Genomic DNA, 12,438 nt, shown 5'->3' on the forward strand with positions numbered 1-12,438 from the left:
GCAGCCATTTATCACTTTATTTCACTTGGCCTTTTGAGATTGTTACATGTTCGACAAAATGATTTCCTTATGAGGTATTGGGTGGTCCTTTCTGCCTTAACCACATCTGTTTTGATTGATCAAAGGGCAAGAATTATGAAGAGTAGTATCTTATTCTCAAATTGAGTGGTTACTTTTAATAACACATGCCGATGTTTACGAGACTGCCACATAAATTGGAATTGTAAGTACAACATTATCCTTTTAAATTGTAAACTAATCAATCCTTATATAATTTTTTCAGATTACTTTCTCCGTCTTTTAATTTCAAAAACAAAAAAATAACCCTATCACCTGTTTCATCTTTGTTATATCATCACAACAAACCTAAAAAGAGAAAAAAAAAAAAAAAGGAAAAAAAAAGTAAAAAAAAAATTAATTGGAAAGGAAAAACTGCAACGTGAGTTTACATCTTTATGCGGCTCAATAAATATCTAACAGGCCCTTACCTAATGGCCAATGTACATTACAACCCAGTTGAGCTGCGTTCTTTCTTCTTAAGCCCAGTTCAATACTCTTTTGTTAACCCAGCCCAGCATTGAATTAATATTGAATTGAGCTCTCTTTTTAAAGAATTCGTGTCACGTGTCTATTTACTGTGAATTTGATCACTCCAACTCATTGTTTGATCATAGTGATCAAGCTGATGAGACAAGTTTACCACGTGGCTGCAGATGGCCATACAGTTCTCAGAGCTCCGCTCTGAATACTGCAAAATCCCGGTTTTGTTTTGGTTAATATAGGGATGCTGGGTAGGTGCAAATGAGAAAATTATATGCTCCCAGTAAAATTAAAAGTGTTTATAACATTTTATTAGATATAGCAGCCTGCCATCAAGAATATTCAAAGGCACTTTACTTAAGGAATAAGTATCAAAGGACTTCAATAATAACAACATCAACTGCTCTGAACAATTACAATAATCACTAGGATATATTCACAGAATAATAATAATAAACGGTACAGATTAATAAGATTTTAGCTTGGGATAACACTAACAAATACACATACTATATTACACAGAGAGTAGCTAAAACCAGATAGCTAAACATTATGACAGCATTATGACAGCAAGGTGCTATGTCATTATTATACAGAAACAAGAGATAAACAGCAAGGTGCTAATCAAACTAGCTCCTATTGATAAACAGCATACCTCTAAATAGAACAAAGATTTAAAAAGAATTTCATCCTCCAGAATTTTATTTTCAGTGCTTTGGAGTGAGCGAAGGAAACGATGGTATCGATTGTAATATCAGCTTCCGCCCACTTCGACGACTAGGGGATGACCCCAAGATGGTGTGGGGAGGAGAGACCCTCTTACTGTTGGGAGAAGAAGTCTTGATGCCGCTGCAGGGAGTGCAATTGCCCCGTAGAATTTCAGGCATTTCATCTTCTGGGGCAGTTTGGAGAGACTTCTCAAACTTGGGTTGAGACCGGAGAATATTTGGTTTTCCATAATTGTGGCCAGTGAAGAATCCAGAGGAGGATCCAATAGAAAGTAATGACCGTGGTGGTTTGCATTTGGTCGAAAATGGTAACTGCACCAATGGCCTGGAAATTGGAAAGAGATCATTTGAACAGCTGAAAAAAATGAAAGTTTAAAACAACATGAATGGTTTAGATATCAGACCTGGAAAGCCGTAATGGTGTGGTGGGAAGAGCAGAGCCTGGATTCTGCTCTTCATTACTCAGGAATTCAGTTTTCTGAAACCTTTTGTCCACCCCACTTTTCTCACACATCTCCATTTCTTCGTCTTCTGGTTCAGCCTCTGGATCCGTTGATGAAGACCCTAAATTGCAAGCAAAGTTATTTTAGTTTGGTTGGAACCATACACAGTAGAAAGATAAAAAGAAAAAAGAGAAAGAGACTTTGAAGAAACAAATGAGGCCGCAAGAAATGGGGCGTGTGAAGGCACACTCACCATCCTTTCTACCAAATGTGTTCTTACACCCTTCACATCTGCAATTAATGGAGCATCCAACACCACCCTATGATAAAAAAAGACACCGCTCTTTCTTAATCACATCATATGAAACATCAAAAGAATTCCAAATATATCATGGAGGGAAACCTGATAGCATTCACAATATTTCTTCAGGCAACTTGATTTCTTGCAGTTGCATCCTCTTTTATGTCTTGCTGATGCAGGTGTTTTGCTGGTGTCTTCCTGCACATATAAATAGCAACTGCATTAAATAGAAGCTTGAAAATGCTGATTAAGCAGAAAGTAAGGTCAGCTTAAAATCTAACCCCAACTTCAGGAAGAGAATCAGAGCTCCTAATCACTTTGGGAGCAAATGCAAGTGGGTTTCGAGATTCAATCTGTTTGCGAGTTGCAAGAACAGTATCTTCATGAATGGGCTTGTTGAAGCAGTCTTGACAAGAACATGGCTCTATGCAGTACACACCAGCAGCAAAGCATTCACAGTAACTGCATGGAAATGATCAAAAGTACAGCGATTAGTGTAACTAATAGATGTATATAGATCCAATTCCCTTCACCTTGACTCTATTTCACTCAAACATACCAGACACGTGCAATTAAAATAAAAAAGGCAATAGTCATAAAAATGATACTGTTAAAGATAAAGAAAACAGGTATGAGAGGACAGAAAGGATAAAGGGAGGACATTGCAAAGAGTGAATTATTCAAGATGCAGCATATATCAACACAATGAGAAGCAATGCATTCCAACACATTTAGCCTTCAAGTTTTGCTCACAGCAATATTCAACAGTATAATATCTCCAAAAATTTCATATAACACATCAGAAATATCTTGGTCAATAGGCTAAAACTGATATCCCATGACGATTGGCAACCTTTCTATCAGCAGGTTAGAGAAGTTAGATCAAAAACATTGATCCTGGAATCAAAATATAAAGAAGTAAGAACTTACAGTTTCAAACACTTGGATTTCTTACAATTACAACGCTTGCACGACTCATTTTCTCCTGCATTTTCCATCCTACGCCTGAACACAATTTGAAATCATAAGGTAAAGATAGAGAAACAAAATGAATAACATAAGTACATAACGTTAAATAATATCATCTTGTCAGGTGTACATACCTTTTCTTTTTAGGACTATTCTGGTTATATTCTTCTTCAGCTAAATAAGCAGATGTCTGAGAAGCATCTTCTGCAAGCAGGACTCCATTTTCAACAGCAACAATGTCTCTTTCAGTGGAAGCTGAAGTTAAAGGTTCGTGATGAGGATCTTCACAATTCTCAGGAGAATGAAAGGAGGCATTAGCACCAGGCAAACTTAGCTGTCTTACTGAAGACAGAGATTCAATCCCGATGTTTTTATTCTCTTGAGGAGTTATTGCCAAAGCATTCAAGTGCAAACCAATTCCAGGGACCATACACCGCGGGGAGTCACTACCAGGCTTCAGAGGCACAAGTTGCTTATCTTCAGAGGCAAACTTCTCATCTGAATGCAGTATCACAGATGAGCCATAATTCGAACTACCATCTGCGTTCTTCCGTCGCGTAACCAGTTCAAAATCTAGACAGCGCCTTAGCATACCACGATGCAAATTTGAAATAGGCTGTATACAAGGGGGAAAAAAACACTTAAAATTTTTGTGGGCCACTAAATTTTTCTTTACATAAAAATGTTTAGATGAAAGGGTTCAGACATTTATGCAGATAGATAGACTATGATTAAAAAATGAACCAACAAATTTACGTATGCAATGACTTTTTATGTGAAGCACTATTTGACAACAGAAACATGTTGCAACTTTTACCTTACAGGAAGCTGGATTACTCATTCCCATTGCAGTAACCCCATTTTCACTTGGATCACCAGTGAAGCACTCATCCAGGTCATCATTCAGGATGCTGGTTTCTCCTGGTTGAGTGGATTGATGTTCCATTCCATTTTGGTGATCAGTACCAACTGGATCAATCATTTCCATTATCGGCTCCCCATTAATGTACCTTGGTGTAACAGAAGCATATCTTCCCCCAGAATCCAGAGATTTCTGCATTAGGCCCTTAAAATCCTCTGAGTCATTGGGGAGATTAAAAATTAACAAATCTGCAGCATCAGAAATCAAACTTTCCCACTCACATCCTGTCACTTCATTTTTTTGCTCCATCTGGCAAGTCCTCTGTAAACGCACATCGGCTTCAGATGCACCATTTTCAGAGGCCTCTTGAACAAATTGAACAACAGAAACAGATGTGCTAGCCATTTCTGTCATACAATTTGACTCAATATTACAAGGGTTTGGATCACAACCGGGACTACCACAATCATATTTTAAGGCTTGTGGCAACTCAATTGCAAACTTTGAATCATTGGAAGCCTCAACAGAAACTTCTTCCATGGAAACTCTAGGGTCAAAGTTTTCCTGTAGTTCAGCTGAATTGTCGTACAGCTGAGACGCATCATTCGCTACACCATCATTTCTACAGATTTTGTTTCCATTTTCAGAAGAAAACTCAGGTTTTGATAGACCCAAACAATTGTTCCTGCAAATAAAGAAGAAATAGGAATTGTGAACTTTGACAATGCTGTTTAAACTTGTAAAAATGGTTGAGAAAACTAGTCGATTACCTTCTAAGGAATCTAGTTTCCTTGTGAGCACTGATATGAGGTGAAGTGAATATCGAAGGTGGGGATGAAAAATTGAGCGAGTTGAATGTCTGGGTGACAGGTAGAGACTTGACAGGTTTGATGGGAGAAAGGCTGTTGATATAGTTGAAGACAGGGGAATCCTGCAAGCAAAGGAAAAAAAAAATCCCTCTTAATTCGTAAAAAAATCACATCAGTGCTCCTCACCAGAAAGTATTTGTACATAAAAATAGTATACATGAGAAAAACTGAAACTTAATGCAAGAAATCGAGTACCGTACATAGAAAAAAGAAAAAAGCGGAACTTGATTAACAATATGTTTTACATGCAGGACAAGTTTAAATCGAAAATGAGGAAAAAAATTGTCAAAAAATGAATAAGAAAATTAATTAGTCAAATGTAATATTCTCAAAATAGTTAGAAGAAACACTAAGGATGCTTTATCACAAGATATCTGTTAAAACCATCTAATTAGACAATGAACTTAACAAAATTCAGGCAAATTCCGGGGAAAATTGAGTTTGAACAAGATCTGGACTTAGCAAACATGAGACAAAGTGTAAATAGCCTTTTAACAATCGATTGGGAAGATATATTAAAAACTTTGATAAAACTTCAGAGCCAGAAGAAGATTACATCGCTCATTACCCATATAAACTGAAATCTTATATGAAAAAAAAACAAAAAAAAAAAGTACATTTGAATGAAGATAGGAAAATGTTTTGTAATAGTATAAACTGAAATGATTCTGAAGGAAGAAAGGTCTTTAAAGTGAAGTAAATTGTGTTCCATTAGTAGAAATCCAGAGATAATCACAAAAAACAACAACAATTCCAGAAGCACACAAACTAAATCTCAAAATTACAAGAACCCAGAAAGCAGAATGCAGCAAATGACCATGCAAACCGCTGAAATTGAAAAATGGAGATCTACATCACACTGAACCAAAATTCAGCAATTTTCACACAAATTAAACCAACTGTCCCAAGTTCACAACAATTCTACACAAAAACCACCCAATTCAACAAACAAAAACCTAAATCCAACAGACCCACCAAAGTCAACACACCCAGAACCCAAATCAAACCACATGCAGCAAAACCAAACGACCCAATTCACCCTCAAAACAAAGATCCAAACTTCAATAAATTTGTTTTTTTTAAAGTCAATATTTTTATATAATCACCTCAAATTTAGAGAGCGGAGTAGCCATCTGGGTAGCCTTCTTAGGGGTGTCCATGTTAATTAAGCAAGTAAAACCACCACCACCACCACCACCACCACTTACTTACACATTACATGACTCACTCGCAATTCAGAAACATTATCTACTACCTCTGTTGTTGTGGTTTAAGTTTGCGTATCTAGTACAACAAAATAGAAAATACAAAGCGACAACAGACACGCAAACAAACAAGGATGAGATGAGATTCAATATTAGAAAAGAAGCGGGAAGGCAGGAGAGTCGAGTCGAGTGAGTCAGTCAGTGTGTGTTGAATTTCTCGTACTGATAAACACACAAAATAAATATAAAAAAACCAGTAAAATAGAATAAAATTATGTAGACCCCACGATTTAAGCCCCCACGTTAAATAAAGTAACGTCCCAGTATTTTTTCCTTTTTTTTAATTTTTAACTTTTTGTTATTAATTTTTATTTTTTTGACTTTTTGTATATATATTTGGATTTTGGACACCGATACTGTAATAACGTCGTTCTATTTTGGATTTTTATGCCCATTTTTGCTACTGACACTGTGGATTCTTTGTAAAGCATGGACTGGAGTTATTTTACCATTTTAGCCTTAGACACATTGGAATGAGGGAACAAAATGAGTTGGCGGTCAGAGGACTTTCAAGGGCATTTCGCAGATAGCAATGAAACATAAACGACACGTGGATTTTAACTAAAATTAGAGATAATTTCTGGATACCCTGCATATCTCGCATTTTATACCATTTATAATTTTATATAGTTTAAATTTAGTAGCTAATATCTTACACTCTCAATTAAGGGGGAAACAATTGTCTACTGAAATTTTATTTTTATTTTTATTGAATTAGATAAGTTTTTACACTGAATAAGAGCCGCTTTTGCTGCTGTAATTAGTAATAAGAGATACTAAAACTGTCAAATATTTCAATGTATTAATTGAAACTATTAAAAACCTTAAGAAATAAGATAATAATTATGCATTAATGTTTTTATTTGCAACGTGCATTAAAATATTAAAACCGTAACATGATGACATTTTATCGGCTAGACCGTTAAATAGTAATACATAATAGAAGGTGGAGCCGTAGAGGTGAATCATGCATATAACGTCAGAAAATAATTGGGGTGTAAGAATCATTGATCCTCTTAATAATTATGCATTAATTAAGCTGTCATTATATTCCCCCTCAAAAAAACAAAAAAAAAATTGTCATAAGTAAGCAAATTATTCTGTAGTTACGACTCATGAGGCTTTTATTTTATTATGAAACTGATCACGCATGATAGACTCTACAGACTGAATAATGCATTTCCAAATTCAAATCTCATTAGTAATTGTATAAAATCCTCAAATCTTATGTATACATCCGAATAATTACTCAATTGAATAATTTTGTATCCAATTGTATATAGGGATTTTGAACTTTAAATCTCTTACGACACCATCGTAAGAAGTTTATATTTTTACCCGATAAGTTAACTAATACTCAAAAATCTTATTATATGACTATATGCTCGCACTAATTAAGGATAAAATTATAAAACAATCATTATTAGACATTTAAAATAAAATGATAATAATTGGTTTATTATATTGGGTTAATAAAAACATAATGGAAAATTTTCATAGACTAGACATAATACAGTTTCTTGTATCAAGCATAGTTTGAATTGATTTTACCATTGCAACCGACTACCATCCATAACTACTTACACATCTCTTTCTTTCTAGTCACACAACATAATTTTACTCTCTGTCTAAATCCATAATATATAATTTCTATCATTGTAATAAAAATGTTCGGCAGCCATTAATTTCACCATAATGTCAGCATCATTTTAGTTGCCAAAATTCATTATAAGGATAAAGCTCAACTCACTAGCCCCCATAAATTGAGGACCATCCTGCCATAATTTTCCCCTATAAAAAGTGTAAATATTAGGTAATTTAGGTGGCTTAGTCAATGCAATTTTAGGTCAATCGGTTAGCTGTATAAAAATACATATAAAAACCATAGTATTAAATATTGACCAAACATACATAGAAGTCCCGTGAACCCTGAGGCAGCCAAATTTACTCTTATACCCTTCATCCAACAATAAGATAATTCCATGGTTTAGATATAATAATAGGGTCAATGGGGAAAATGCCTCATGCGGTCCCAACAAGGAAACAAATTGGCGCGCAAAAAAATTTCAAAAAGGCAAGATATACGCTAGGGTTGAGGTCCACCGCATGCAATGGACCCTCACCCCGTAAGCATACACGACGAAATTGATTCGACCATCTTGGACGTATCGAAAATGAAAGAGTTTAAGATCTTAATTAGTTGGTGAAAACGGAGCTCCCTTATCAAGAGCGAACCTCAAATCCATGCCTTGTGTTTTGTTTCCATTCCACTCAAATTTATATAAATTAATCTGCATTAATTTGATGGAAGGGAGACAATGAGAAGGGACATTGTCAATAAAAACAAAGGTTTGTTTGTTGCCCCTTCACATCAAAGTTATAAATCTAGCTCAAAGGACCCGCATCATCATCATCATCGCCATCATGACACGTGTACGGTGAGATACGCATAATGCTTCATCAACCTAATCACAATTATGGGGGATGATAAATTGAGAGGCAAAAGAGCCCGCCCAAGAGCCGTTTGTATAATTCAATATCTTTAACGAACAAGAAGACTTCTCACTTTTCCAAAGTGATTGTTCTACACAGAAAAGGTCAGCTCAGTTGCTTTGCTTGCTTACCAGTTCTTTGATAAGGACCAAGATGGTGGTCCCTTGAGCATGTGAAACTACTTTAATGCGATCACATGAAATGCCACATTTTCACATTTACAATATGAAAAAGGAACAAAAATAAATAAATAAATAGCTGTTAGGGTTTAATATTTATGGTAGCATATGGGAACTACTATTCTCCTTTTCACAAGTATGACCATGGGTTTAAGTTCTTTATGGCTCCCATTGAGCTATTAATATGTGTGCGCGATTATTTTCGAGGAGAAATGCTACAACACTTCTGATTTATTGTAATGAATTGATTCATACATGATATGTGTAATTTGATTTAATATAACCTCCACTTGCATGATAGATTTTTAAAATAGATGTACACATGTCATAGCATCATTTATTTGTTATATGGCTGACATGGTACCTCTGTTTTATTCTAAAATTTCTCTATTTCTAGTAGGGATGGCAATGGATTGGATCTGATTCAAGATCCAGGTGATCCAAATCCAATCGGATCGGATTTGGTTCGGTTTAAAATGAATTTAGATCGGATTTGGATATTGATGTGCGGATTTAAGGCGGATCTGGAGCAGGTCTGGATTTATCTTAATATCTAAATTCATATCTATATCCACCCATCTTTTAATTTTATTTTATTTTAAAAGTCTCATAACAATTGTAGAATTATAATGATAATAACATATTAGTGGTATTTATCATGCATTTAAACTCTTAAAACTTAAATGTTAGTTTTGTAAATTTAAAGGTCAGCCAGCCCCAAAGCATGTACATGTCATATTCAAATTGCAATTCAAGTAATACGACTTGGCAATTTATTTTACTATATTGGCCAAATAATTTTTAAGGAATATAGTTATTCATATATTTAGTCAAATATGACCATAATAAAAATAATAAAACACTGAATATAAATCATATTTAATTTATATGTCATTATCTAATGTTGTAAGAATGAGGGTGGGTGTGTGTGGATATTAGAATGATGAAGGAGACAATAGAATATTAGATTTATCTTACCCCAGTAATTACTTTCAAAGAATATTTTATTATCTTTCTTATTTGTTGTTTTGGTGTAAAAGTATAAACTACAATATTTATTATATTTTGAGATAAATTATATAATTTATTTGTTATCAAAACATTTTAACCTTCAATTTTCATTCTAAAAAATTATTACTTTTTTATTGTTGAGTTTTAGAATTCATGACGGATCTAGAGTATATTTGAATTTTAATTTTTTTTTCGGATTTGGAGCAAATGTAGATATTTATTTCTTTTTTTGATCTGGATACGGAGCGAAAAATATGGATTCATGACGGATCTGGAGCAGATACGGATCTTGATTTTTATTATGGATCTGGATCTGGAGCAGAGTAGATCCAACCCATATCTGCCCCATTGTCATCCCTAATTTCTAGATGCGGACATCAATATTTTATAAAATACTATATATTTGAATTAATTGTAAATACCTAATTATAAAAAAAAATTAAAAGAAAACCATGAACTGTGTAATATAAGCGGCACAAAGATATACTATTTTTTGTTGATGGCTAACTTTCGGTCCTATACAGAGGAACTTTCCATGTTTGTATATGTAGGGTTATAGTAGGCGACCAAATAATAATAATGACAGAATTAAATTTAGTTTGCTCTTTTCCAATCGAGTACAGCTAGGCCATGCACATTCTCTGAGTGTGAAATTCCATGCGAAAATCATAATGTCGACTCCATGCGTACTTGGTTTGTTCCTCACGTGCCACACAGCACCGCACATTAATAAAAAGTCTTCAACAACTTTTGTGAATGTCAGAATAATTATAATAAGTAGTAGGACATTAGCAGATTAATAGATTAATCTTACCTTAATTTGTGGACTGCTTGGTGATTATTAATTATTTTTTTTATTAGTAACATGGATGCTTCTGCAGCTCGCAGATAAGCAAAAAAAGCCAGAAAGTGATCCAAACGAAGGTAATGATGAGGAGCAACGAGCTCACATTGCAGTAGCAGTTTATGGAATATGCGTATGGCAGTTTTTTTTTTTCTGGGTTCAGGGATTCTATGAACTGTGATGTGGTTGTTAAGAGGGATGTTTCGTTTTTCTTCACGTAAGGTTAGTATAATGAAGTTTCGCAACTGACATTCACATCTGGCCATTTATTCGGAGCTTAAAAACACGATCACAATGTGATGGGACATTTTTATTCTTGGAGCTGCAGCTTATCCAGAATGAGACAAGTCAAAATTATTTTTACCGTATTCCAATGCGCGCTTGTTGACTTAAGATTCCACTTGGTCAATAGGCGAGCCTAAAGTCAACATTGTATGGCAATGCCTACCATTAAAGAAAGGATGGAGGGCCGTCCATTCTCCTTCCCAGCTTGAAGACGATATATTCTTATTTTCTAATTGACTTTGTTAAATCATTTGCTGACATTCGTACATGTGTTTTTAAGTTAAAATATTGTGAAACTCGCAAGGGTACCGAATAATTTAATTGATTTATTGTGAAGAAAAGAAAAGCCGTAAAATAAACAGTAGCCGCAAAATGAACAGTAGCCGCAAGATGAACAGTAGCCGCAAGATGAACAGTAGTCACTGGTGGCTATAAATAGAGGAGTGCTCCTCCTTATTGTTTGTATCCAAAATCCAAGAGAAGCAATCCAATTGAAAGCATTCAATTGGTGAATGCAAGTGAAGCGTTGAGAGCTTCCAACATGGGAGAGAAATATTCTTAAGCATGTAGTTATATTGAAGGAACATTTGGCTCCTCAATATGGGTATTACGGGTTTGCTTTGTTAAGGGGTATTTCTCAGGATTATGTATTTGGGGCTTGGGTGAGAGAAAATTATTTCTGAGAGTGGTTGTAATAATTTTCCACATAGTGAATATTTTTCTCTGGTTGTCTTGTGACAACGGCCGTGGTTTTTCTCTGGATTTAGAGTTTTCCACGTAAATCTTGTGTTGTGTGATTGGTATATTCTCCATTTAATTTTTTATTAATTTGTTGCTTGATAAAATTGCTTGGAGAGATCTTGGGAGGAAACTCAATTTCCTAACATATTGTGCTTTTACTTTTTAAATTAGGAAATCAGAATTCGAAATGGAAATAATTGATAGTGTTTATTTATTGAAATAGAAGTGAGAATGAAAATAAAACACGTGAGACCCGTATGTTTTTAAGATTTAAGAAATATAAACTTGATTCCCATGGGGAGGTTTCCATTCCTTGAAGTTCTCATTTTATTCTCACCTAAATTTCATTATTCTACTTTTGTCTTTAATTAAAATATTATAATGTTATATTATTGATATTATTATTATTATTAACAATAATTATTTTGAATAAAAACAATCACAATTATTATAATAAATAATACCAATAATCAACAATAGTGACACGGCTCATTCCGATTCTCATTTCTACAGTTAAAGTAAATAATTTATTTTAATTCTCATACTCAATTCCGATTTCAGTCCATTCCGATTATCGATTAGTAAATGCATCGTCAGTTTCTTATTATGAAAGAAAGTGGTTATAAACTTAGGGATTCAAAATAAAATATGGAAATTAAAGGGTGCTAATTAAAACAAAAAATGAGGAATTTTTTGTATTATTATAGTACATTTTATTATATATTCAAATGAGAAATGTTTCAAGTTCTATAACGTGTATATTTGTAGAAAGATTACCTTTCAAATGTCAAATATTTGAAGGCAAATTGAGTCTCGTTCATGACAGAACTATTCAAGTAGTGTCTTGACCGGACAAATTTCTGATTTGATGGATCTTTTGATGTTGATAATACAAAGAAATGAAACTA

The 12,438-nt window shown here is 34.2% G+C and overlaps 1 protein-coding gene across 1 annotated transcript; it reads right to left on the reverse strand.

Moving 5' to 3' along the window:
* Positions 1–941: 941 nt before the first annotated feature.
* On the reverse strand, positions 942–6,143 carry LOC102618864 (protein tesmin/TSO1-like CXC 2). Its single transcript, XM_006489375.4, has 10 exons — positions 5,819–6,143; positions 4,614–4,774; positions 3,799–4,528; positions 3,116–3,597; positions 2,943–3,017; positions 2,294–2,474; positions 2,115–2,210; positions 1,965–2,031; positions 1,673–1,832; positions 942–1,593 (listed from the first exon to the last, which is right to left on the reverse strand). The coding sequence occupies exons 1-10, from the start codon at positions 5,870–5,872 to the stop codon at positions 1,248–1,250; spliced, it is 2,352 nt and encodes a 783-aa protein (XP_006489438.2). The 5' UTR covers positions 5,873–6,143; the 3' UTR covers positions 942–1,247.
* Between the last annotated feature and the right edge of the window lie 6,295 nt (positions 6,144–12,438).

Source organism: Citrus sinensis, chromosome 1 (genome assembly GCF_022201045.2).
Source record: "Citrus sinensis cultivar Valencia sweet orange chromosome 1, DVS_A1.0, whole genome shotgun sequence".
Lineage (NCBI taxonomy): Eukaryota > Viridiplantae > Streptophyta > Magnoliopsida > Sapindales > Rutaceae > Citrus > Citrus sinensis.

Excerpts from the sequence above, each read along its gene's own strand:
- LOC102618864 (XM_006489375.4), bottom strand. The coding sequence starts at position 5,872 with ATGGACACCCCTAAGAAGGCTACCCAGATGGCTACTCCGCTCTCTAAA. Across the intron at positions 4,775-5,818 it reads CTCCGCTCTCTAAATTTGAG|GATTCCCCTGTCTTCAACTA; the intron begins GTGATTATATAA and ends CTTTGCTTGCAG. Across the intron at positions 1,594-1,672 it reads ACACCATTACGGCTTTCCAG|GCCATTGGTGCAGTTACCAT; the intron begins GTCTGATATCTA and ends TCCAATTTCCAG.